The 27,875-nt window shown below is 47.6% G+C and overlaps 1 protein-coding gene across 1 annotated transcript in view; it reads right to left on the reverse strand.

Moving 5' to 3' along the window:
- The window catches only part of TEX14 (testis expressed 14, intercellular bridge forming factor), an 85,720-nt gene that overhangs the window by 2,341 nt on the left and 55,504 nt on the right, over window positions 1–27,875 (reverse strand). The window contains 5 exon segments of the mRNA XM_087719104.1: window positions 1,472–1,564; window positions 4,654–4,775; window positions 14,738–14,821; window positions 21,066–21,262; window positions 26,406–26,527. Coding sequence (XP_087575230.1) covers window positions 1,472–1,564; window positions 4,654–4,775; window positions 14,738–14,821; window positions 21,066–21,262; window positions 26,406–26,527 — 618 coding nt within the window.

The following is a 27,875-nucleotide window of genomic DNA, read 5'->3' on the forward strand; positions in this document are numbered from 1 at the left end:
ATTACTGGGTGTTTGCAAGGCTATTGTTGAAAAAGGGCCTTGGGAGAGAGGTGGACGAGTCACGGATAAAGCAACCATTATAGAAAATGATCTCAGTCCATGGAAGGGGAGTTTCTCCAGAGTAAAAGAAAAAGGAGAGGAGGAATAATATTTCAGACTTGTGAGATTCTGTTTGCAGGGGAAGGTGTGGTTAATTCTCATAGTGTAATGCAGGAAATGCCAAATTTGGTGATTTTAAGATTTGTGGACTTCAATTCCCAGAATTCCCCAGCCAGCCTGCTGGATCATCCCTCATAAAGCATGCCTGCTGGGGGATTCTGGGAGTGGAAGCCCACCCCTCTTAAAGCATGATGGCTGGGGGATTCTGGGAGTGGAAGTCCATCCCTCTTAAAGCATGCCTGCTGGGGGATTCTGGGAGTGGAAGTCCACCCTCTTAAAGCATTCTAGCTGGGTAATTCTGGGAGTGGAAGTCCATCCCTCTTAAAGCATGCTGGCTGGGGAATTCTGGGAGTGGAAGTCCATCCCTCTTAAAGCATGCTGGCTGGGGAATTCTGGGAGTGGAAGTCCATCCCTCTTAAAGCATTCTAGCTGGGGAATTCTGGGAGTGGAAGTCCATCCCTCTTAAAGCATGCTGGCTGGGGAATTCTGGGAGTGGAAGTCCATCCCTCTTAAAGCATGCTGGCTGGGGGATTCTGGGAGTGGAAGTCCACCCCTCTTAAAGCATTCTGGCTGGGTAATTCTGGGAGTGGAAGCCCACCCCTCTTAAAGCATTCTAGCTGGGTAATTCTGGGAGTGGAAGTCCATCCCTCTTAAAGCATGCTGGCTGGGGGATTCTGGGGAGTGGAAGTCCATCCCTCTTAAAGCATGCTGGCTGGGGAATTCTGGGAGTGGAAGTCCATCCCTCTTAAAGCATGCTGGCTGGGGAATTCTGGGAGTGGAAGTCCATCCCTCATAAAGCATGCTGGCTGGGGAATTCTGGGAGTGGAAGCCCACCCCTCTTAAAGCCTGCTGGCTGGGGAATTCTGGGAGTGGAAGCCCACCCCTCTTAAAGCCTGCTGGCTGGGGAATTCTGGGAGTGGAAGCCCACCCATTATGAAACAAGCTGGCTGGGGAATCCTGGGAACTGAAGTCCACCCTCTTAAATCATGACGGGCGAGGAATTCCAGGAGAAGACGTCCACCCCTCTTCAAGGATGCCAGCTAGGGAATTCTGGGAGTTGAAGTCTACCCACCTTAAAGCTTGCTGACTGGGCAATCCCGGAAGTGGAAGTCCATCCTTCTTGTTAAAACAATGCTAACTGTGGATTCTGGGAGTGGAAATCCATCCCTCTTAAAAGCATCCTGGCCTGGGAATTCTGGGACTTAGAAGTCCCCATCATCTTAAGGTCCCGGAACATGACAAACCCTCATCTCGGTGTTTCCAACCCGCAGAAGCATTTGAAGGGGGACGGATGCATAACCCCAACCCTTACCTCTGGATGGCATCTGGCAGGCCCTTATTTATGTCGTGGCTATCGGCAGTCGGACAAAGAAATTCCAACACTTTGTCAAGGCTTGAGTTAGCTCTGCAAAATAAAAAGAAAAAGAAAAGGAAAGGAACACCATGAACAAGGACAACAGCCGTCGGACTCAGTGGCAGAGAGAGAGAGAGACAACTGGTTATGGTGTGGCTGTCATTTCCACGCCCCTCCAGCTGATGGCCCTGGATAAACCCATCCAGGGCCATTTGCTAACCCGCCCGATTTTGCAAGGTTAATCTGAATGGGCAGCAAGCACAGATTGTGCCTCGCAGGCAACGATTCTTCCTGGCTGCCCCCGAAAGTATGGCAGAGAATAGCAGAGTTGGAAGGGAACGTGGAGGTCTTCTAGTCTAACCCCCTGCTGAGGCAGGAGACCCTGCACCATTTCAAGACCAGTGGGTGTCTGTCTAGAACCAGTGTTTCTCACCTTGGCAACTTGAAGATGTCTGGACTTCAAGTCCCAGAATTCCCCAGCCAGCGAATGCTGGCTGGGGAATTCTGGGACTTGAAGTCCAGACATCTTCAAGTTGCCAAGGTTGAGAAACACTACTCTAGACTCTTCTTGGAAACATCCAGTAGTGATGGAGCATACAAAACTCCCCCTGGTTGATTAATTAACAGAATAACAGAGTTGGAAGGGACCTTGGAGGTCTTCTAGTCCAGCCCCCTGCTCAAGTAGGAGACCTGTTCTGACCCCCCCCTCGTCCCACACCAACACACACTCCGAGCCAAAGATAAGTTACGGCATTTAATTAACAGACAGACAGGTCCTTGGCAGCAAACCGGCACAGTTAAGGCTTGGCAGCAATCCAGCCTACCAAGCTCACAATCATGTTCTCCGACATTAGTTCCTGCATTGACTTCTGCAAGAGGGGCGTGTGCACAAGCAGTCTTTTTATAGTCTGGAGAGGAGCCTAATGACCACCAGCTGAGTGCAATTACCTCCTGTAACTGCGCAACTGTTCCTGACGCCTATTAGCTCTTTGGTGCCGGGCATCCAGGAACAACTCACTGTTGGTTGTCTGGATCACTCTCCCTTGTCTCCTCCCCACTGGTCCAAGGCTCAGGCGCCTCCTGGTGGTCAACCAACCTCTCTGCGCCCTGCTCGGAGACGGAACCCTGTCCAGGGTCCTCCACATCCTCCAGAGCCGACTCAGAGGGCCCCTCGCTGTCGGAGTCTGGTGGCAGCTCCAACGGCTCCTGCTGGGCCACAACAGAGACTCTATGACAGGGATGGCTAACCTTTTCCTCCTTGCGTGCTGAAAACGTGTGCATGTGTGCGACGGCGTGCCCATACCCATAATGCAATGTGCCCCCGCACCTGCGCATGCATGAACACTCCCCCATGCTTCCCCCCCCTCCGCGCGTGCACCCCCCCCCCGTGCCTTGTTTTGGGCCTCCCTGAAACCTCCTGGGACCACACTCCCGCGCACTCCCTCCCACGCATGTGCAGACACATCCCACAAATGTTCACATGTCTCCTGCGTGTGCGGCAGAGATCCAAAGATCAGCTGGCCAGCGGGAGGTGCATGTGCTGGAGCTAAGCCGGGCAACGGCTCGCTTGCCCTCAGAGATGGCTCTGGATGCCACCTCTGGCAGGTGTGCCATCAGGCCCTGTACTATTTCAAGGCCAAGAGCTGTCTACTCTCTTCTTTAAAAAACCCCAGTGATGGGGCACCTGCAACCTCTGGAGGCCAACGTGTTTCAGAGGGGTTGGGGGGGGGGTCTTGTGTGGGGTTTCTGGGCTCCAGTTTCTCCCACTGCACCCCAACTTTTCGGGGAAGCTTAGAGCAGGAAAGCCAGTTGAGAAAAGGGAGGGGAGGGAGAAATTGGCGCAGGAAAGATACATAAGTGTTGTGGCCCAGCAGGAGCCGTTAGAGCTGCAAACAGACTCCGATAGGGAGGGCCCCTACGAGTCGGCTCTGGAGGATGTGGAGGACCCTGGACAGGGTTCCGACTCCGAGCAGGGCGCAGAGAGGCTGGTTGGCCAACAGGAGGCGCTTGAGCCTTGGATCAGTCGGCAGGAGACAAGAGAGTGTGATCCTGACGTCATGCATTGGAGCAGTGGGGAGGAGACAAGGGAGTTGGTCCTGGATGCCCAGCAACGGAGAGCTAATAGGCGTAAGGAACAATTACGCAGTTACAGGAGATACTTGCACTCAGCTGGTGGTAATTAGGCTCCTCTCCAGACTATAAAAGGAGTCAACGTATTTACTAGAGCTGGAGAAGCTATCGTGGCTAGCTTGGCAGGCTGGATTGCTGCCAAGGTTAGTCTGTGCTGGATTGCTGCCAATGTCTGGACTGTGCTGGATTGCTGCCAACATCTTGTCTGTTTGTTAATAAATCCTTGAAGTATCTTTGTCTCGTCGTGCTTTTGCTTTGGTGTAGGACGAGGGGGTGTGTGTGTCAGAACACATAAGTGGGCATACCAGTGAAGCAGCCTGTGTCTGGTGGGAATAGAATACAGGCAAGTCCTCAATTTATGACCGCAATTGAGCCCAAATTGTTAAACGGACTCCCTGATTTATGGCCAATATTTCGGATGCTAAGCAAGACCTTTGTTAAGCAAGTTCCGCCCCAGGGTGCAGCCTTTCTTGCCACTGTTGTTAAGTGAATCCCTGTGGTTGTTAAGTGAGTCGCGTGATTGTTAAGGGAACCCGGCTCCCCATTGACTTGGCCAAAGGAGACCATCGCTTGACAGCAGGAGACGGAAACCGTCGTACGTGCGAGCCGCCTGCCCAGTGTTTGGCTTCAGTCACTTTCACGACGGTAACAAGTGTACGGATTGGTCGCGAACTCTGAACGGTTGCTAAAGGGAACGGCTGTAAGTCGAGGACTACCTGTACAATGTGAATAAATACACTGCTGGAGGTTTTTAAGAGGAGACCGGACAGCCAGTGGCCTCAAATTGTAGAGCGTCTCCTGCTTGAGCAGGGGGCTGGACTAGAGGACCTCCAAGGTGCCTTCCAGCTCTCTTTGGATTCTGATTGTGAAATGATTTCTTTTTTTAAAAAAAGATATATATATTTGTGAAATGATTTTTTTAAAAAAGAAATGATATATATTTTTGGGGGAAAATTGCTTTTAGAAGCCATAGAAGAATGTGACCTCCTGTCCGAGAGAGGCTCTCGTACCTTTCTGTATCCTCCGCCTGACAGACGCTGCCCATCAACCACAGGCTGCCCTCTGTTTGGCTGGCGCTGGGCGCTTCCTTCTCCTCTGGCTTCCCCCAGTGTTTTTGAATCCAGCGGATCTCCTGGAAGAAACACCGAGCAGGGGATCAATTTAGAAGCATGTTGTGGTATTCCCTCCTTCCTTTCCCTTCCCCTCTCTTCTTCCCCCTTCCCTTTCCTTCCCTCTTCCTTCTTCCCTTTTCCTTCCTTCCTCCTTCTTCCTTCCTTCTTGTTTTCCTTTCTCTCTACTTCCCTTTTCCTTCCTTCCTCCCTCCCTTTCCTTCTCTCTTGCTTCTCCCCTTCCCTTTTCTTCCCCTCTTCCTTCTTCCTTTTCCTTCCCTCCTCCTTCCCTTTCCCTTCTCCTCTTTCTTCTTCCCCCCTTCCCTTTTCCTTCCCCTCTTCCTTCTTCCCTTTTCTTCCCTCCTCCTTCCCTTTCCTTCTCCTCTTGCTTCTTCCCCCTTCCCCCCCTTTCCTTCCCCTCTTCCTTCTTCCCTTTTCCTTCCCTCCTCCCTTCCCTTTCCCTTCTCCTCTTGCTTCTTCCCCCATCCCTTTCCTTCCCCTCTTCTTCTTCCTCTTCCTTCCTTCCTCCTTTTCTCTTCCTTCTTCTGTTTTCCTTTCTCTCTACTTCCCTTATTCCTTCCTTCCTCCCTCCCTTTCCCTTCTCCTCTTGCTTCTTCCCCCCTTCCCTTTTCCTTCCCCTCTTCCTTCCCTTTCCCTTCTCCTCTTGTTTTCTTCCCTCCCTTCCTTTTCCTTCCCCTCTTCCTTCTTCCCTTTTCCTTCTTTCCTTCCTTCTTCCTTCCTTCTTTCTGTTTCCTTTCTCTCTTCTTCCCTTTTCCTTCCTTCCTCCTTCCCTTTTCCTTCCTTCCTCCTTCTTCTCTTCCTTCTTCTGTTTTCCTTTCTCTCTACTTCCCTTTTCCTTCCTTCCTCCCTCCCTTTCCCTTCTCCTCTTGCTTCTTCCCCCCTTCCCTTTTCCTTCCCCTCTTCCTTCTTCCCTCTTCCTTCTTTCCTCCTTCTTCTCTTCCTTCTTCTGTTTTCCTTTCTCTCTTCTTCCCTTTTCCTTCCTTCCTCCTTCCCTTTTCCTTCCTCTCTTCCTTCTTCCCTCCTCCTTCCCTTTCCCTTCCCCTCTTCCTTCTTCCCCCTTCCCTTTTCCTTCCCCTCTTCCTTCTTCCCTTTTCCTTCCTTCCTCCTTCCCTTTTCCTTCCTTCCTCCTTCTTCTCTTCCTTCTTCTGTTTTCCTTCTCTCTACTTCCCTTTTCCTTCCTTCCTCCCTCCCTTTCCCTTCTCCTCTTGCTTCTTCCCCTTCCCTTTTCCTTCCCCTCTTCCTTCTTCCCTTTTCCTTCCTTCCTTCTTCTTCTCTTCCTTCTTCTGTTTTCCTTTCTCTCTACTTCCCTTTTCCTTCCTTCCTCCCTCCCTTTCCCTTCTCCTCTTCCTTCTTCCCCCCTTCCCTTTTCCTTCCCCTCTTCCTTCTTCCCTTTTCCTTCCTTCCTCCTTCTCTCTTCCTTCTTCTGTTTTCCTTTCTCTCCACTTCCCTTTTCCTTCCTTCCTCCCTCTCTTTCCCTTCTCCTCTTGCTTCTTCCCCCCTTCCCTTTTCCTTCCCCTCTTCCTTCTTCCCTTTTCCTTCCCTCCTCCTTCCCTTTCCCTTCTCCTCTTGCTTCTTCCCCCTTCCCTTTTCCTTCCCCTCTTCTTCTTCCCTTTTCCTTCCTTCCTCCTTCTTCTCTTCCTTCTTCTGTTTTCCTTTCTCTCTTCTTCCCTTTTCCTTCCTTCCTCCTTCCCTTTTCCTTCCTCTCTTCCTTCTTCCCTTTTCCTTCCATCCTACTTCTCTTTCCCTTCCCCTCTTCCTTCTTCCCCCCTTCCCTTTTCCTTCCCCTCTTCCTTCTTCCCTTTTCCTTCCTTCCTCCTTCTTCTCTTCCTTATTCTGTTTTCCTTTCTCTCTTCTCCCCTCTTCTTCTCCCCCCTTCCCCTCTTCCTTCTTCCCTTTTCCTTCCTTCCTCCTTCTTCTCTTCCTTCTTCTGTTTTCCTTTCTCTCTTCTTCCCTTTTCCTTCCTTCCTCCTTCCCTTTCCTTCCTCTCTTCCTTCTTCCTCTTCCTTCCCTCCTCCTTCCCTTTCCCTCTTCCTTCTTCCCTCCTCCTTCCCTTTCCCTTCCCTCTTCCTTCTTCCCTTCTCCTCCCCTTTTCTTCCCCCACTTCCTTCTTCCTTTTTCCCTCCCTCCTTCTTCCCTTTTCCTCCCTCTCTCCCTCCCCTGCCTATTATTATATAAATAATGGAGTATAAATAACAACAACAATAATACATGTTGAGCTTCAGGTTTAATAAATAAAGAGATAACAACAACAGCAATAACAAATTACTCAAAACAGCTAGCGCAGCCAACAGATATTCCTCCCCCTAATCTCACCACAACAACCCTGTGAGGCGGGCTGGGCTAGAGAGAGAGAGGCACTGGCCTAAAAGTCACCCAGCCGGCTTTCCTGGCTAAGGCAGAACTAGAACTCACAGCCTTCTGAAGATTGACCCAGAGTCACTCACGCAGCTTTCCTGCCTAAGGCAGGACTGGAAATCACAGCGCCTCCTGGTGGTTGGACCAAAGTCACCCAGCTGGCTTGCAGGAGGAACTAGAACTCACCGCCTCCTGTTTTGTAGCCTGGACCCTTAACCGCTAGACCAGTGAAGGCTAATCTTTTTTGTCATTGCGTGCCGACAGGACCCACACTCATAATGCAATGCGTGCGCAGCACCCCCCGCATAGGCCCTGCCCCCTGCACATGCATGCGCGACCCCCATGCTCCCCCATGCGCTTCCCCCACCTCCCTGCAAATGTGCTCCCCCCCCTTCCCCCGGCGCCCTGTTTTGGGCCTAGTAGGCCTCTTTGAAGCCTCCTGCAGACCAAAACAAGCTGCGGGGAGGCATGTGAGCTCCCCGCCTCACACATATCTTCCGCGTGCGCCCCACTTCCCACGCATGCGTGGCGGAGACCCCAAAATCAGCTGGCCGGTGGGAGGCATGTGCGGCATGCGCAGAGAACCTGAGCTGGGGCGACGGCTCACGTACCCACAGAGAGGGCTCTGTGTGCCACGTGTACCATAAGTTCGGCATAACGGCACTAGACCAAACGGTCCCTGAGGGGAAACGAACACCTGAACAGCTGTCTTACTTCACCCATTACGGCAGTGTTTCTCAACCTTGGCAACTTGAAGATGTCCGGACTTCAACTCCCAGAATTCCCCAGCCAGCGAATGCTGGCTGGGGAATTCTGGGAGTTGAAGTCCGGACATCTTCAAGTTGCCAAGGTTGAGAAACACTGCATTAGGCCACCAAACTCCAACATATACCCTGTTTCCCCGAAAATAAGACAGGGTCTTATTTTCTTTTGAGCCCCCAAAATAAGTGCTTGGCCTTTTTTTCGGGGAGGCCTTATTATTTTCGGGGTGCAGGAGGGGGCGAGCGTGGTCACCTCATGGCTGCTGCTGTGTGGCAATATTTTCCGGGAGGGCTTATTTTAGCCCATGCGCTCAGAAGCCCGATTGGGCTTATTATCCAGGGAGGTCTTATTTTCAGGGAAACAATATGGAACCACTTTATCAGGCCTTGGTAAGGCCACACTTGGAATACGGCATCCAGTTTGGTCGCCACGATGTAGAAAAGATGCGGAGACTCTAGAAAGAGTGCAGAGAAGAGCAAGAAAGAGGATTAGGGGACTGGAGACTAAAACATATGAAGAACGGTTGCAGAATTGGGTAGGTCTAGTTGAATGAAAAGAAGGACTAGGGGAGACATGATAGCAGTCTTCCAATATCTCAGGGGTTGCCACAAAGAAGAGGGAGTCAAGCTATTCTCCAAAGCACCTGAAGGCAGAACAAGAAGCAATGGGTGGAAACTAATCAAGGAGAGAAGCAACTTAGAACTGAGGAGAAATTTCCTGACAGTCAGAACAATTAATCAGTGGAACAGAATTTGCCTCCAGAAGTTGTGAATGCCCCAACACTGGAAGTCTTTAAGAAGATGCTGGATAGCCATTTGTCTGGAACGGTATAGGGTTTCCTGCCTAGGCAGGGGGTTGGACTAGAAGGCCTCCAAGGTCCCTTCCAACTCTGCTATTGTATTGAATCCTCCATAACAATGGTTCTCTGTGGGATTAACCTCCCGTATCCCCTTTTAATTGAAAGAAATAAAAGAGAGTGATTTAATTTACTGTGGTCTGTCGGAAGCGACAAGGAAGGAGAAAAGAGGAAGTCCGCTTTGGACAATGATTTCTTGCTCCGTTCGCTACCATAATGATTTTCTAATTGGGCCAATCAAGAAAAAAAAAATGACTTATTCCCAGGAGAGAGACGATGCGTAACAAGATTTGAGCAACGAATTCAATGATCCCTGGGTTAAGAGTCAGGCGGTATAAATATTGAACTATTGCCCACTCCATGAGGGCTCAGTGGAAGATGGGTCCTGTAGTCGGAAGCTAACACGGAGCAGGATGGATGATCTGGTAACCCCCCCCTCCTCGCAATTCAAACACAGATCAAAATACGTTAGAGAGAGATGAGAATATTTGGAGCCGAGGGTTGAAATGTGGGATCCCCGATGCTCTCTGAGATTGGTGGTTTTCCTTGCAGACGTTTCATGACCCAGCTAGGTAACGTCATCAGTTGAAAAAGGGAGAGGGGTTTGTGGAGGAGGAGAAGGAAGAGGATTGTGGAGTCCTTGGTTCTCTCTGAGCTTTTCCTGGCAGACATTTCATCACCCAACTAGGTAACATCATCAGTGCTAGAAAGGAGGGATGTTTCATGACCCAGTGTTGTGGCCTGCCAGGAGAGCTCCTAACAGACTCAGATAGTGAGGAGGGTTGGGGAGGAACCTGGGCCAGTCCTGGAGTCTGGGGAAGGCTCTGACGAGGGGCTCTGTGTCGGAGGCAGAGAGGGGGCCAGGGCCGTCCGACAGTTATCAGCTGCCTTCGGAGTCGGACATCAGTGAGGCAGAAGAACAGCTGGAGCCTGTTCCCAATCTGCGCATGCACAGAGCTGCTAGATGAAGATAACAGCTAAAGAACAAGGGTCGACTTGGGAGAAAGACCACAGGTGGACGGTGAATGGCCCCTCCCAGAGGGAATAAAGAGGAGCGAAAGGGGAGTGGAGTTTGCAGGAGGCAATGAGTTCCATTCATTAGGGTGAAGATCCGTTCCTGACTCCTTGCCAAGTAATTGCTGCTACAGCATGGCGTTAGAAGATATCGGCCTGGCAGCTCTCCAAGCCTGATAAAGGTCTGTGGTTGTGAAATCTCTTGAAAGACTGTTGGCCGGGACTTTGCTGGAGAGGAATTCTCTTTAATCTAAATAAAAGGGGTTTTATTGGGACGAGGAGTCGGCTTCATGATCTTGGGAAGCCTAGCTCAGAACACCCAACTAGCTAACATCATCAGTGCCAGAAGGGATTAGGGTTGTAGAGAGAAATAGAAGGAGGAGGAGGAGGAGGAGAGGAGAGGAGGAGGAGGAGGAGGAGGAGGAGGAGGAGGAGGAGGGAGGAGAAGGATGAGTTGGAGGAGGAGGAGGAGGAGGAGGAGAAGGAGGAGGAGTTGGAGGAGGAGGAGGAGAAGGAGGAGGAGTTGGAGGAGGAGGAGGAGAAGGAGGAGGAGTTGGAGGAGGAGGAGGAGAAGGAGGAGGAGTTGGAAGAGGAGGAGGAGAGGAGGAGGAGGAGAAGGAGGTGGAGGAGTTGGAGGAGGAGGAGGAGGAGAAGGAGGAGAGAGAGAGGAGGAGGAGGAGAAGGAGGAGAAGGAGGAGGAGTTGGAGGAGGAGAAGGAGGAGGAGAAGGAGGAGGAGTTGGAGGAGGAGGAGGAGGAGAAGGAGGAGGAGGAGAAGGAGGAGGAGGAGAAGGAGGAGAAGGAGGAGGAGTTGGAGGAGGAGGAGGAGGAGAAGGAGGAGAGGAGGAGGAGGAGGAGGAGGAGGAGGAGGAGGAGGAGAACTGCGGAGTCTTGGTGCTCTCTGAGCTGGGTGGTTTTCTTGCAGGCATTTCATTACCCAGTTAGGTAACTTCATCAGTGTTAGAAGGGAGTGGGGTTTGATAGAGTAAAGGAGGAGGAGTGGGAGGGAGGGGAGGAGGAGAACTGGGAAGTCCTGGATGGTCTCTGAGCTTGATTGGTTTTCTTGCAGACATTTCATTACCCAATTAGGTAACATCATCAGTGCTGGAGGGGGTGTGTGTGTCGCTCTCAGACGTTGCAACTGGTTGCAAATGTGAGCCAGTTGCCAAGTACACAAAACATCATATTTGTGTGTCTGTGTGGTATATTTTATGCTTCCCAGAAGTTTAGAGCTTATTGTAATTTCCAACGGCTGTTAAGCGACAAATCGGTCGTACATTGAGGACTACCTGCACAACAATTTCAATCGCGGCCACCAAGCCTATGGGCGAGTCAATGGATTCTACCACCTTCAGGTAGTCCTCAACTTACAACAGTTCGTTTTAGGGACCGTTGGAAGTTACAACGGCACTGAAAAAAAAAGTGACTTGTGACCATGTATCACACTTACGACCGTTGCATCATCCCCGTGGTCACGTGATCAGAAATCAGCCGTTTGGCAGCTGACTCACGTATATGACGGCTGCTGTGTCCCCAGGGCCATGCGATCCCCTCTTGCAACCTTCTGACAAGGAAAGCCAAGGGGGGAGAGCCAGATTCACTTAACAACCGTGTGACTAACTTAACGATGACAGGGATTCGCTTAACAACGGTAGCCAGAAGAGTCGTAAAATAAGGCAAGCACACTCAACAAATGCGTTTTGCTTAACAACGCAAATTTCGGGCCCGATTGTGGTTGTAACTCGGCGCCTACCTGCACACTGGGAGTCTTTAAGAAGATGCTGGATAGCCATTTGTCTGAAACGGTATAGGGTTTCCTGCCTAGGCAGGGGGTTGGACTAGAAGACCTCCAAGGTCCCTTCCCACTCTGCTATTGTATTATTGTATTATAAACCTACCAGCTTGTGTACGAGTAGAGCAGGGTGCAATTAAAATGCTAGAGCGGTTTACACAGGGGTTTTTAATATTAAAACTGAGACTCTGCGGTAGGAAGTAAAAATAGAAAATGATCTAATAACAAAACGATTAAAATTAAATTGCAATCCTTAGGTGCACATAAAAAGATTGGGGAAGGGCTCCTGGCTGATTATTTATTCATTCCTCATCTGTCAGAAACAATTAAAACGTAAAGAGTAAAATAGAAAACTAAATACAATCCCCACTCCCTCTGCATCTGTTATTTGCTGGAGGATTCGGGACTGCAGCCGTACAAAATTTAGGGAAAAAAGCCTGAAATGTAACAATACAGGTACTCCTCGACTTACGATGGTCTGTTTAGCGACCGTTCAAAGCTACAACGCCATTGAAAAGGTGACAGTACCATTTTTCACACTTATGACCGTTCAGCATCCCCCCTGTGGTCACGAGATCAAAAATTCGGACGCTTACCAATTGATTCGTATTTACGACGGTTGCAGTGTTCCCGGGGTCACGCGATCCCCGTTTTGTGACAAGCAACATTATGGGCGAAGCCCAATCCACTTTAACAACCACTTAATGACTGCGATGATTCCCTTAACAACGGTGGCAAGGAAGGTCGTCAAACGGGGCAAAACTCCCTGAACTGTCTTGGTTAGCAGCGGAAATTTTGGGGTCAGCTGTGGTCATAAGTTCGAGCGCTACCTGGACGTCAAGAGTTTTTAAAGATGAAAAACTGGTTTTCTGTGGTATGAAGTTAAAAACAGAACCCGCACGAAGAGACAAAACGACATCGTAACCAAATGATTAAAAATTAAAACTGCCATCCTTCTGTGGACATAAAAAGATAGGAACTGCTTCTGGTTAATTATTTATTCCTCATCATATATCAGACATAATTAAAATGTAAATGGCAGAATACAAACTAAATAGAAACACTGCAGAGAAGAGCAGCAAAGATGATTAGGGGACTGGAGACTAAAACATATGAGGAACGGTTGCAGGAACTGGGGATGTCCAGTTGAATGAAAAGAAGGACCAGGGGAGACATGATATCAGTCTTCCAATATCTTCAGGGGTTGCCCCAAAAAATAGGGAGTCAAGCTATTCTCCAAAGCACCTGAGGGTAGAACAAGAAGCAATGGGTGGAAACTAATCAAGAAGAGAAGCAACTTAGAGTTAAGAAGAAATTTCCTGACAGTTAGAACAATTAATCAGTGGAACAGAAGTTGCCTCCAGAGGTTGTGGATGCCCCAACACTGGGAGTCTTTAAGAAGATGCTGGACAGCCATTTGTCTGGAATGGAATAGTGTCTCCTGCTTGATCAGAGGGTTGGACTAGAAGACCTCCAAGGTCCCTTCCAACTCTTATTGTGTTAAGGCTAAAACATAGGAAGAACGGTTGCAGGAACTGGGTATGTCTAGTTTAATGAAAAGAAGGACCAGGGGAGACATGATAGCAGTCTTCCAATATCTCAGGGGTTGCCCCAAAGAAGAGGGAGTCAAACTATTCTCCAAAGCACCTGAGGGTAGAACAAGAAGCGATGGGTGGAAACTAATCAAGGAGAGAAGCAACTTAGAACTGAGGAGGAATTTCCTGACAGTGAGAACAATTAATCAGTGGAACAGAAGTTGCCTCCAGAAGTTGTGAATGCCCCAACACTGGGAGTCTTTAAGAAGATCCTGGATAGCCATTTGTCTGAAACGGTATAGGGTTTTCCTGCCTAGGCAGGGGGTTGGACTAGAAGACCTCCAAGGTCCCTTCCAACTCTGCTATTGTATTCTATTCTATTCTATTCTATTCTATTCCATTCTAAACACTTTTGCAACGTGAAAACCCACCACAAGGTTTTCCTGATTTTTTCCTCTCGTTCCTTTTTCTTTTTAATTTTTTTAAATTTTTGATTCAAACATCATCTTCCACTAAACGGTGTGTTGTCTTGGTGCAAACAGTTTGTGCAAATATTTTATACGATAGCAATTACAATTTACAGCCATATTTATTATTTTACCTATTCTTAACTTTAATACTAATATATGCCATACCTAATACTGTAACAGTCCTCTTCTCATTTTAACTTTGTTAAAACATTTTCTCTATTTCACCCCACTTTTTTCCCACTTTTCATATTTATTCTCTAGCCATCGATAAAATAATTCCCATACGTTATAATAATCACATTGGTCCTTCTCTCTAATTTCAAGTGTTAAGCTATTTGTTTCTGCACATTCTAACATTTTCCTAATCATCTTCTCGTCCATAAGGGGTCTCTTCATCTGTCCAATTTTATGTAAATACAATTCTAGCTGCAGTTATTACGTGAATTATCAAATATACATGGTTCTTTACTATGAAGTTTCTGGTAAAATCCACCACAAAAATAATTCAGGTTTCAGATCAATATGCTGTTGTATCATCTCCTCTAGCCATGTATATATTTTTATCCAATATTTTTTTGGCTCTCCTTTCTGAGATGCTGCCTAGAAAGAGGTACGGCACAGAAATCTTAACACTGAGGACTAGTCGCTTTAGAAAACCACCAGGAGTTCGGACACAGCCCCTGGTGATGTGATTTGAAGCGCGAATGGTGAATTGAGAAAAAAGGATTAGATTTCCCCCTTTCAAAGTACAGGAGTCCCCGACTGACGATGATTCGTTTAGCGACCACTTGAAGTTACAACAGCACTGGGAAAAGGGGCAGGATCGGATTTCACACTTACGCCCGCTGCCAGCACCCGCCAGGTCACGTGATCAAAATTCAGACGCTTGGCAACTGGCACGTAATTATGACTGTTGCAGTGTCGCCCAGGGTCACGTGCTCTGACAAGGAGAGCCAATGGGGAAGCCAGATTCACTTAACAACCATATGGCTATCTTAACGACGGCAGTGATTCACTTAACAACTGCGGCAGGAAAGATCGCAGAATGGGGCGAACCTCGCTTAACAACGGTCTCGCTTAGCTTCATGATGGAAATTTGGGGCTCCAGTGCGGTTGTAGGTCCGAGGACTAACTGTAGGTATCTTGGATCACTTGGGACACGTTTGCAGGACCTCAACCTACCTCTTTGGGTGGGTTTTGCTGAGCAGGAGGAATCTCCATTCCTGGTTCTGCCAGATTCGAGATGGGGAGCCAAAGGTTACCGTCCTGAAAAAAACAACATAAAAAGTGCAGAATTAAACATTTGAACTGGGGGGGGGGGAGGCACTTGAATTGCTTTCTCCAACCTGGTGCCCTTGGATGCTCAGGGCTTCAGCTCCCTTTACGGAGTCCAACTGTTAGGAATATAATCTAACTGTTGGGTTGGCAATATATAAATCATATAGCAATGCTGTACCTGTTTCTTTAAATCATACTGTAAAAATGTGATTGGTTGCTGTTTTTCCTCAATCGGCCATAAGAGGGAGCCAGAATGACTGTTAGCTCTCTGTTTGTTAGATGCTGGGCTGATCTGATCTGAGTGTTTTGGAAGCTGGCTGTTAGAAAGTGCCGTGAGCTATTGTAAGTTTTGCAAGCAAACTTTAAGTACTGAACTGATTATATGATACTTGACTATGTTATTTGGATTATCCTGTAACTGAAAGACATTGATGACTGATTGTCTTATCCGTGTATGACTTGGACTGTTTGATGGACTCTGATACCTCTATTTCCACGAAAGCAAAAGCCTGTTTAAACTGCAGTGTCTCTGTATGCTGATTTGTGTGTTCTCCAACACAAATCTTGCAACACTTCTCTGAACGTACTCGCTCTCCCAACGGGGAGCTTACCTAACACCAACGTACCTCCGAGGGATGCCTGACACAATGGATTGTACATCCCCATCCCTGCCCTCACTGTGCTGTGAGTAGCAGCCTTTTCAACACTGGGATTGGCTTGGCTAGGAAGGAGGAGAAAAGGGAAGAAAAGAGGAAGAGGTGGAAGAGGATGAGGAAGAGGAAGCAGAGGAGGAAGAAAGAGGAGGAAGAGAAGAAGAGGAAAGAGAAAGAGAAAGAGGAGAAAGAGAAAGAGGAAAAAGAGAAAGAGGAAAAAGAGGAGGAAGAGTAGGATGAGGAAGAGGAAGCAAAGGAGGAAGAAGAGGAGGAAAAGAAAGAAGAGGAAAAAGAGAAGAAGAGGAGGAAGAGGAAGAGGAGAAGGAAGAAAAGGAGGAGAAACAGAAAAAGAGAAGTAGGAGGTGGAGGACAGGAGAGGAAGAAGAGGAAGAAAAGAGGAGAAGAGGAAGAGAAGAATAGGAGGAAGAGAAACAGAAAAAGAGGGGAAGCAGGAGGTGGAAGAGAGGAGAGGAAAAAAGGAAAGGAAAGAAGAAGAAAAATGGAGAAGGGGGAAAAGGAGAATAGGAAGATGAGGGAAAAGGAGGAGGAAGGAAAAAGAAGCAGGCGGCAAAGAGAAGAGAAAGAAAAGAGAGAGGGGAAAAAAGAGAAGGGAGAGAGAAAGGATGAGGAGAAGAACAGGAGAAGGAGGAAAGAAGAAAAAGAGGAAGAGAAGGGGAAAAAGGCAGTAGGAGGAGGAAAAAAAGAGGAAGAAGAAATGGGAGAGGGAAAAAAAGAAAAAGAGGAAGGATGAAGACAGAAAGGAGAGGAAGAAGAGAAAAAGAGAAAGAAAAGAAGGACAAAAAGGAAGAGGGGAAGGAGAAGAGGAGGAAGAGGAGAATTCTGCAGCCTTCTAGGTTAACTAACTTCCACACAAACCACAACGAGAAGTTTTGTCTATTTCCGGTCTCAACTCTCAAACCCACCATTTCCACCTGGGAAAACTTCTGTCTGGCTTTTAGACTGTCTTAGATGGAGACCCCAGATTGAGGTCAGAGGCTCCTCAAATCAGCAGTGAAATGCTACGGGTTGGGGCAAGTTTGCCCGAACCAGTAGTAAAAAAAATGCTACCATTCGCCCGAACCGGTAGTAAAAAATAAAAATGCTATAAAAAGTTTTTTTTTAAGTTCCGACGATCAGCTGTGCCTGATGGTCTACGAGCTTCCTGCTTGTCGCAGGGGACCTTTGGTGAGAAGCCCCAGCTGCTTCTGCATTGTGTGTGATGCATCAGTTGTGCAGCTTTTGTGTGATTTTTGTGTCAAGTGGGACAGTTGAATTTTGGGCTCTCGGCGACTCCGTGAGGTTCCTGCTTGTTGCAGGGGGCGTTTGGCGTGAATTCCAGTTTGCTTCTGCATTGTGTACGAGTCAGTTGTGCAGCCACGCCCACCCGGTCACATGCTCACCAAGCCACACCCACCCTGGTCACATGCTCACCAAGCCACACCCACTCCGGTCACATGCTCGCCGAGCCACGCCCACAGAACCGGTCGAGAAAAATCTTTGAATTTCACTACGGCCTGAAAATGTACCTTCAACTGGGAAAATGTGTGTTGTCCGTTTGTGTGTCTGCGTGTCCGTGTCTGCCCAGAGCCACACAATTACCCGCCCGGTTGGCAAATTGCTCCTCTTTGAAATCCCATCCTTTTGCCACGGGGAAAACTAGGCTTCCTACACAGTCAATTGCGCCTGGTTGTAACTTTTTATTTCCTGAGCTTAAAAAAAACAAAACCCCGCAACAACTTGGCAGGTTCAATCTTGTTCTTTCACCGGAACGTATTTTGCCATAGGTTGTAAAAGGCCTTAAGTGCCTGATAACGGATAAAACAGCTACTAATGGAAAGAATATTGTACCAATTACCTTTTTTTACACCCCGTGTGGGAGGCTGAGTGCCTCAGACAATATTATTTAACTAACCGAAGGCTGTTTGCGGAGACGAGCTCCTTTAAATTGTATCCGAGGGGAAATTTTTGCCTTCAAAAAGCCTTTAAAACGCATTTTTTTTCAAAAATAATCCTTTTGGCTATTCTTTTTGACAAGCTGGTCGCCTGGTAGCTTAACGGCTGGGCTTGCCTGGATAGAGGCAGTCCCTCGACTTACAACGATCTCTTTAGTGACCGCTCGAAGTCACGGCAGCGGCAGTGAAAAAAAGCGACATGCCTTTTCCCCTCGTGACCAAAATTATAGCAATTATAGCAATTAGACTTATATACCGCTTCATAGGGCTTTCAGCCCTCTCTAAGCGGTTTTACAGAGTCAGCATATTGCCCCCAACAACAATCCGGGTCCTCATTTCACCCACCTCGGAAGGATGGAAGGCTGAGTCAACCCTGAGCCGGTGAGATTTGAACAGCCGAACTGCAGATAACAGTCAGCTGAAGTGGCCTGCAGTACTGCACTCTAACCACTGCGCCACCTCGGCTCTTAATTCACCCACCTGGCTTGGCAACTGGCATGTACTTGTGCCAGTTGTGTTTTCCCTAAGGTCTTGGGGTCCCCCTTCTGACAAAGTCAACGGGGAGAAAGCCGGAATCGCTTAACCACCGCGTTACTGACTTCGCGAGCGCAGGGTTCGCTTCCCAACGGGGGCAGAATTCACTTCCCTCTCTCACTTAGCGACAGAAATTTGGGGATCAAATCGTGGCCGTATGTTGAGGGCTACCTGTAATCGTGGCAAAGCTGTAGAGATAGAGAGGGACATCGGTACCAATAGCTAACCCAATTAAAAGTGCTAAGATGATTGATTTGATTTTGAACTTAATAACGGCAGCGAGGCTGTTGGTGGCGCAATACTGGAAAAAGGAAGATAGATATAGATAGATAGAAGTTTATTTATATGCCGCCCTTTTTCCCTGGGGGACTCAGGGCGGCTCACAATCCAAGAGGGAGGGGGAGACAAACTTTTTAACATATAAGACAATACATAATTAAAAACACAACATTCATACCATTCGGGTGGGGACACAATCTTTAGCCCCAGGCCTGACGAGATAGCCAGATTCTGAGGGCTGTGCGGAAGGTCTGGAGGGTGGTGAGGGTACGAATCTCCACGGGGAGATCGTTCCACAGGGTCGGAGCTACCACCGAGAAGGCTCTCCTCGCGTAGTTGCCAGTCGGCATTGACCGGCAGATGGAACTCGGAGGAGGCCTAATCGATGAGATCTAATAGGTCGCATGGAGGTAATTGGCAGTAGGCGGTCTCTCAAGTACCCAGATCCACTACCATGAAGGGCTTTATGGGTGACAAGTAGCACCTTGAAGACTTGCCTACTATTCAAGAATGGACATTAAAAGTAACAAACCTAGCAGAGATGGCTAAAATATCAGCATATCTCAAGGACCACTCAGATGAGAGATATAAACTGGAGTGGGAGAAGATGGATTGATTATAGTCAAAATAAATACGGGACTAAGAAATTCCAGATAGTTTATGATTGGAGAAACAAGGAATGACATAATCTGTTTAGAGTTAGCCTAGCAAAGAGGAGTTGAAGCTCAAATGAAAGATGATACTATCTTTAAGTTTATTTTAGAACATCTTTGTTAAAGATTTATACCCTGTATTTGTTCTGGGAAGTCAGGGTGGGGGAAGAGGTTGGGGTGGGGTGGGGTTCGGATGGGGAGGGCAGGGGTGGTGGTGGTAAACATTTGTAAAAGTTTTTTTTCCCTAAAATTTTCAATTTTAAAAAAAGTGCCAAGATGAAAAATAAGATATAATAGGACTGTGTGTGTGTGTGTGTGTAACATGATAGTGGTCTTTTTAACAGAGTCGGAGGGTCTCATGCCTGAGCAGGGGGTTGGACTAGAAGACCTCCGAGGTCCCTTCCAACTCTTGTTATTCTATGCTATTTTACAATTTCTCCGGGGAATTTGTCTGGTTCTCACGCACACAAGCCAAAACCGTTTTTTTTTGGGGGGGGGGGAGGAAGAGACTCTTAAGAAGCAAAATCTTTTCAATAATTTATCCTTCCTTCCCTTAGCCACTCTTAATGAGCTGATTAAGCACCGTCTGGCTGAGCTGTCCATTGAAAGAGGAGGGAGGTGACCAGGGACAGCGCCTTGATCTACAATTCCTCTAATTCAGTGTTTCTCAACCTTGGCAACTTGAAGATGTCCGGACTTCAACTCCCAGAATTCCCCAGCCAGCGAATGCTGGCTGGGGAATTCTGGGAATTGAAGTCCGGACATCTTCAAGTTGCCAAGGTTGAGAAACACTGCTCTAATTCCTTCTCCCCCTGCAGCAAAGAATACAACAGAATATTCTTGATCGGCTAAGCGTGTTTGGAATTCGCCTCCGGTGCAGAAGCTCTCCGTATACGTACGAGCAACAAGTGAATCTATATCATGATCATCCTCTTTCAATAACCCCATAATCCCTTGCGGGGTGAAGTCTGGGCAATTGATTGGTGCATGGGTGTTTTAATGGCCGGATGCCCTTCCCTGTCGCCAAGGGGGAGTTTTCTTCAGCAGATATATATATTCTCATTGTGCCCAGAGAGAGAAATATTTGCCTTATCCTCGACTTAGGACCGCAATTGGGACCAGAGTTCCCATTGCTAAGCAAGGAAGTCGTTAAGTGAGTCGCACCCAATGTTTCAACCTTTTTCTCCCACGGTTCTTAAGCAAATCACTGCTAGTTGTTAAGCGAAGCAGGTCGTTATTAAGTGAATCCAGTTTTCCCCATGCTTGTCAGAAGCCCCCTGAGAAGGTCGCAAAAGGGAATGACATGACCCCGGGACACTGCAATGGTCATAAACATCATACATTTTGATCACATGCTCCTTTGGGAATGCTATGATGGTCGTAAGTGTGAGGACTGCGCATAAGTAACTTTTTCAGTGCCGTGTTAACGGAATGGTCACTAAACCATCATCATTTAACGACCCCATAATCCCTTGCGGAGTGGAGTTGGGGCAACTGAATGAAGCTGAGTGTTTTACTGGCCCGATGCCCTTCCTGTCCCCATTGCGGAGTTTTGTTCAGCCATTATATTCTCATTGTGCCCAGAGAGAGAAATATTTGCCTCTACTTAGGATGGAACTCACAGCCTCCTGATTGTGAGCGGAGAGCGCCACCTAGAGGCCCATATCATGAGGATAATCTTAAAAATACAATCATCACAAATAATAGAACATTCAGTCATAGTCATAGGATACGAAATAAGCAATCCACACGTAACAACGCTTAACAGTTGCAGGAACTGTGCATGTCTAGTTGAATGAAAAGAAGGACCCGGGGAGACAGGATAGCAGCCTTCCAATATCTCAGGGGCTGCCACAAAGAAGAGGGAGTCAAGCTATTCTCCAAGGCACCTGAGGGCAGAACAAGAAGCAATGGGTGGAAACTAATCAAGGAGAGAAGCAACTTAGAACTGAGGAGGAATTTCCTGACAGTCAGAACGATGAATCAGTGGAATTAATTGTGAATGCTCCAACACTGAAAGTTTTGAAGAAGAGATTGGGTAACCAAATTTTCTGAAGCGGCGTAGAGTTTCCTGCCTAAGTAGGGGGTTGGACTAGTAGACCTCCAAGGTCCCTTCCAATTCTATTCCCTTCTATTTGTGTGATTTCCTGAATCCACTTACATGCTGTACGAGGCCGAATGATGGAAGTGGGGCAGGAGGTGCCTCTTCTATCATCACCCTTGTTTCACAAGGTGCGGGAAACGTAGTGACTCCCAACAAGGAAACGTCGTGCATGGCCCAACAAGAGGTATCTATCGTCATCACACAATAATCCTTGTATTTCGTGACGGTGGAGGAAAATTTCGGGGGTGGATTCACTGAGAAAAGAAAAGAAAGAGAGAGAGAGAGAGAATGGAACGAGTTTTTTAATCCGTCCTTTTTTTTCCCTCCCACACACAATTTATTCAAACGAGTTCTAAATAGCTCCTTTTGGTTCACCTCTTGGAGGGGAGAGGGATTATAAATTACTGCCAGATGTTCAGAAAGAGAAGATTCATTGAAATTCAACGTAGAGAAGAGGAAAGTCTTACACTTAGGCAAGAAAAAACCCCCAAAAGTACAGATATAAACTGGGTGAAACCAGGCTTAATAGCAGTAACTGACTTCTCTGTATCGTTCCAATTTTAGTATATGTGCTGCCGATATGTGCTGACTATATTCAAAATAAATAAATGGAAGAAGAAACGCTTGCCTACAATTCAAGAATGGACTCTGAAAGTTATAAACCTAGCTGAAATGGCAAAAATTTCAGCATATCTCAAAGAACATTCAAACGAGAGATATAAACGAGACTGGAAAAATGGATTGATTATACACAAAGTAAATATGGGACTAAGAAACTCCAGATAGCTTATGCTTAACATCAGTAATAACTTAAATTGTTTAAAATTTGGGTAACAGTAAGAAGCTGAGCTCAATGTAGAGACCTTTTAGACTGTGATTGTTAAAAAGTTATACCGTGTATGGGCTCTGGGAAGTCGGGGGGGAGGGAAGGGAGGGGGGTTTTTTAGGGGGAGGGGGGAAATATAATATGTGTTAAATTCTAAAGTACATGATTGCACTTGTATACTGTGGCTTTTTAATGTTAGTGTTAAAATAGAACAAGCTGAATATATTGGAAGGTAATAGAAGTAAACCGAAGGGAGGAGTTGAGCGAAAGAAGAAGGAGGGTGGAGAGGGTGAGAGAGAGGAGGAGGAGGAGAAGGGAGGGAGGGAATGGATGAAGAGAGGAGTGATAGAGGGGGAGGGGAAGTAGGTAGTAGAGGGGTATGTAAGAAGGAAGAATGAAAGTTGGAGGGGGTTGAAAGAGGGTGTATGGGTGGGCCAAGGAGGTATATTGGGTTTGTATTGTAGAGGGCATTTCTATATAAGTGAAGGCTGTGTTTATTACTCAATGTTACATGCTCCGGTTATGCACAGTAAACATGTGATTGTATAGAATGAAATGGAAATAAAAATATTATGTGGATAAATAAATAAATAAATAAATACGCGACTAAGAAATTCCAGATAGCTTATCATTGAAAAAGCAAGGAATGATATAATTTGTTTAGAGTTAGCTTAACAAAAGAAGAGTTAAAACACAAATGAAAGATGAAGCCAAGGTTTTTTTAGTTTATTTTAGAATATGATTGTTAAAAATTTATAGCCTGTATTTGCTCTGGGAAGTCGGGGGGGGGGGGAGGTTGGGTGGGGGAGATGGGTTCGGGTGGGGGAGGGAGGTAAATATTTGTAAAAGCTTTTTAGAGATGTGGAAGTAATTTGGTATCCTTAAAAACGAATCTCAATGCATCTTTCTTGGAGTCTTAGTGGACAACCAGCTCAATATGAGCCAGTCGTGTTCAGCGGTAGCCAAAAAAGTCAATGCAATCCTAAATTGCATTAACAGAGGGATACAATCAAGATCAAGAGAGGTACTAACATCACTCTATAAAGCCTTAGTAAGGCCACACCCAGAGTCCTGCATCCAGTTGTGGTCACCACACCATAAAACAGATGTTGAGACTCTAGAAAGAGGGCAGAGAAGAGCAACCAGGATGATGAGGGGACTGGAGGTTAAAACACACGATGGACGGTTGCAGGAACTGGGCCTGGCTAGTCTAGGAAGAGAAGGATCAGGGGAGACATGACAGCAATGATCCAATATTTGAGTGGCAGCCACAGAGAGGAGGGGGAGGGGGTCAAGCTATTTTCCAAAGCACCCAAAGACCAGACAAGGACTAAAGGATGGAAACTGACCGAGGAGAGATTCAACCTGGAAATAAGGAGGAATTTCCTGACAGTGAGAACAATCAACCCATGGAACAGAAGTTGCCTTCAGAAGTTGTGGGAGCTTCATCCCTGAAAGCTTTCAAGAAGAGACTGGACTGCCATCTGTCAGAAATGGTGTAGGGTCTTCTGCTTGGCTGGGGGTTGGACTAGATGACCTGCAAGGTCCCTTCCAACTCCGTTAATCTGAATCCATCTAAGATTATCAAAGGCCTGGAAGCTAAAACACACAACAAATGGTTGCAGGAACTGGGCATGGCCAGTCTAGGGAAGAGAAGGACCAGGGGAGACAGGATAGCAGTCTTCCAATATTTGAGCGACTGCCACAGAGAGGAGAAAGGGTCAAGCTATTCTCCAAGGTACCTGAAGTCCAGACAAGGAAGAATGGATGGAAACTGAACAAGGAGAGATTCAACCTGGAAATAAGGAGGAATTTCCTGACAGTGAGAACAATCAACCCATGGAACAGAAGTTGCCTTCGGAGGTTGTGGGAGCTTCATCCCTGGAGGCTTTCAAGAAGAGACTGGACTGCCATTTGTCGGAAATGGTGGAGGGTCTCCTGCCTGAGTGGAGGGTTGGGCTAGATGACTTACAGATGACCCTCTGAGGGGCTGCCACAGAGACATACCCTTTTGCAGACAACTGGTCATTTGCATCCTTTTAGAGGGTCGTTGAGGCCACTTGGAGGTTTATCTCTGTCCTCAGGGTCAAATGGATGTGGAGCCTTCTACAAACAGTCTTTTCGGGCAGTTCCAACAAGGGTCCACACCCATTTGCACCACTCAGGTGACCCTGAGGACGCAGACAAACCTCCCAGTGGCCTCAACGACCCTCTGAAAGGATGCAAATGACCAGCTGCCTGCACGGAGTATCAATCCTTCCCCTTCCCCACCATGCCGTCAGAACTGTGGAAGCTTCTTGGATGAGAAGCGAAACGTTTTCAAAGAAAAAAACAAACAGAAAATCCAGTTGTCTCTTGAAAAAAGCACCTTTGGGACAACCATGACCCGGATGATGGAGAACCTCTGTAGACATTTCTCTGTATAATACAATACAATAGCAGAGTTGAAGGGACCTTGGAGGTCTTCTAGTCCAACCCCCTGCCTAGGCAGGAAACCCTATACCGTTCCAGACAAATGCCTATCCAGCATCTTCTTAAATTCACAACTTCTGGAGGCAACTTCTGTTCCACTGATTAATTGTTCTCACTGTCAGGAAATTCCTCCTCAGTTCTAAGTTGCTCCTCTCCTTGATTAGTTTCCACCCATTGCTTCTTGTTCTACCCTCATCAGGTGCCTTGAAGAATAGCTTGACTCCCAAATCTTCTTTGTGGCAACCCCTGAGATATCGGAAGACTGCTATCGTGTCTCCCCTGGTCCTTCTTTTCATTAAACTAGACATACCCAGTTCCTGCAACCGTTCTTCCTATGTTTTAGCCTCCAGTCCCCTAATCCTCTTGGTTGCTCTTCTCTGCACTCTTCCCAGAGTCTCCGCATCTTTTCTACATCGTGGCGACCAAAACTGAATGTATACACCCTACGCACCTTCATTGTGCTCATCTTAGTCCCCAAATGTTCTTTAAGCAGCAGCTTTCCAGGGACTCTCTAAATATCTTTGCTGTGATGGTTTATCTCTAAGTCCTACAGAAGGACACTTCACAGGAAAGCGAATCCTGCAGAAATTTTTCATTTGCCCATCTACCTAACCCCAAGAGCAGGGGAGAAATCCTCCCAGCAGGGATGATTATCGTCGGTTCTGCGAACCGGTAGTTAAAAAAAAAAAAAAAAAAAAGCTCACGAGGATCGTGCGCATCAGATGTGAGCCACGTGATTTTTGGAAGCTTTTTCCATGCTTTTTAAAGCATTTGTTTCCCTGCATATTCGCCCGAACTGGCAGGGAAAAAAAATGCTTTAAAAAGTAGAAAAAGAGCTTCCGAACAATTGCGCGGCTCACTTTTTTTTTACTAGCGGGAAAAAAATACTTTACAAAGTCAAAAAAGTTGGCCACGCCCACCCAGTCACATGACCCCCACCGCCACCACCAAGCCACACCCACAGAACTGGTGGCAAAAAAAAAAAATAGATTTCACCACTGCCCAAGAGGTGAACCACTGCAGGAGGGAACCTCGAACTCTCAACCCTGGTCCAGGATACACAAGTGGCAAAGCGCATCTACGCATGGACACTTGTCTACTTCCTGGAGCGCAAGAAGATCAAAACTTCTATGGCAGTGTCACTCAGCAACTTGAGGTTGTGTGGACTTCCACTCCCAGAATTCCCCAGCCAACATGCTGACCTCCACTCATCTTAAAGCATGCTGGTTGGGGGATTCTGGGAGTGGAAGTCCTCCCCTCTTAAAGCATGCTGGCTGGGGAATTCTGGGAGTTGAAGTCCTTCCTTCTTAAAGCATGCTGGCTGGGGGATTCTGGGAGTGGAAGTCCACCCCTCTTAAAGCATGCTGGCTGGGGAATTCTGGGAGTGGAAGTCCACCTCTCTTAAAGAATGATGGCTGAGGAATTCTGGGAGTGGAAGTCCATTCCTCTTAAAGCATGCTGGCTGGAGGATTCTGGGAGTGGAAGTCCACCCCTCTTAAAGCATGCTGGCTGGGGGGATTCTGGGAGTGGAAGTCCACCCCTCTTAAAGCATGATGGCTGGGGAATTCTGGGAGTGGAAGCCCACCCCTCTTAAAGCAGGCTGGCTGGGGGATTCTGGGAGTGGAAGCCCACCCCTCTTAAAGCATGCTGGCTGGGGAATTCTGGGAGTGGAAGTCCTCCCCTCTTAAAGCATGCTGGCTGGAGGATTCTGGGAGTGGAAGTCCACCCCTCTTAAAGCATGCTGGCTGGGGAATTCTGGGAGTGGAAGTCCACCCCTCTTAAAGCATGCTGGCTGGGGAATTCTGGGAGTGGAAGCCCACCTATCTTAAAGCAGGCTGGCTGGGGGATTCTGGGAGTGGAAGTCCACCCATCTTAAAGTTACTAAGTTTGAGACCTCTGTGCTGTTGTAACATGCCTCTCTTACGCAACACATTGTTCTGCAGCTTTCTAAGAATGTAGACCCTGGAAATGGCAAAGACTGAAGCTGAGCCCCAATTCTCCCAACTTTGAAGGGTCCCTCCCGTTCCCCTCCCCCCCCCCCCCCCCCCCCCCCCGTATTATGACTATACTGTTACTACTTCCACAAACCCTTGACTAACCGGGGCTGACCGGGGTGCTGGTCTGAATGGGGGAGTTTGAATTTCTTGGAGTTTTCACAGCTGACGAGTTTGACAAATCCTTGAAGTTGAAGCTGGATATTTCTTGAATAGCTCCAAGGGATCTGGCCGAAACAGAAGAAAACAGAGGAGAAGACATTAGTGTTGCGTTTCTCGTCAGTCCAGAAATGCGGGACTCCGGTAATCTTATTTTTTGAGCCTTTCTTCCCGGGAATTCAATCATCTCTCCAAACACTTGTGAGGTTATGGATGCGTAAGTACCATATTTTTCAGACTATAAGACGCACAGGAGTATACGAACCACCAAGGTTTTCAATAGGTAATTAAAAAAAAAAGTTTTTGCCCTCCCCGGCCCCCAGGAGCACTCTGCAGGCCTCCCAAACCCTCTGCGCATCCGTTTTTGCAAAAAAACGGGATGCGACGGTTCCACCACAAATGCGCGCACAACAAAAGCGCACCTGACTAAACCGCGGTGTCTAAAGCGCGGTGACAAAACCACGCGACGAATGAGCGACTAATTAGCCCTAAAGCGCGGCGACAAAAGCGCGCCGACAGAAGCGCGCTGTAACGTAACCCTAAACCTAACCCTAAACCTAACCCTAAACCTAACTGTAAATCTTACCTTAAATTAAATCGCGCTTCTGTCGGCGCGCTGTTGTCGGCACGCTTTTGACATCGCGGTTTTAGCGCCGCGGTGTTGTCGGCGCGCTTATAACGTTCGCGCTTTTGTCAGGTCACGGATGCGAGGGGCGGGGTTTCGGGAAGCCAAAGTATGCTGTATTCAGTTTATAAGACGCACCCAAATTTTCACCCTTTGGGTGGGTGGTGTGCGTCTTATATTCCAAAAGATACGGTAACCCCATTTCTCCTATGGGACAATCTGGAAGGTTCCAACTCTAGAATTCTAGAACAAACCATACCGACGGCCTTTTCAGGGGCAGGGCCCCGACATGTTAAACCAAAGGATGGGAAGTCTTGAAACAGCGATCAAAATATGACTCTCGAGATCCCGGTTCAAAGCAAAACTGGGATTGCAAAAATTGGGGGTTTAAAAAATATAAATTATTTGGAGGCGGTTTAATTTGAAAATTGAGGATGGATTTGATTTAAGGCACCAGACTGGAAACTAGGAGATGGTAAGTTCTAGTTCTGCCTTAGGCATCAAAGCTGGTTGGGTGACTTTGGGCCAATCACCAGGAGATGGTGAGTTCTAGTCTCAAGTATGAAAGCCAGGTGGGTAACTTCAGGCCAATCGGCAGGTGACTGTGAATTCTAGTCCTGTCTTAGGCCTGAAAGCCAGCTGGGTGACTCTGGGCCAATCAACAGGTGGCTGTGAGTTCTAGTCCCTCCTTAGGCAAGAAAGCCAGCTGGGTGACTTTGGGCCAATCAACAAGTGGCTGTGAGTTCTAGTCCCACCTTAGGCAAGAAAGCCAGCTGGGTGACTTTGGGCCA

The sequence above is a fragment of the Thamnophis sirtalis genome, unplaced genomic scaffold (assembly GCF_051295495.1).
Source record: "Thamnophis sirtalis isolate CommonGarterSnake01/CBP01778 unplaced genomic scaffold, rThaSir2_p1.2 scaffold_6, whole genome shotgun sequence".
Classification (NCBI taxonomy): Eukaryota; Metazoa; Chordata; class Lepidosauria; order Squamata; family Natricidae; genus Thamnophis; species Thamnophis sirtalis.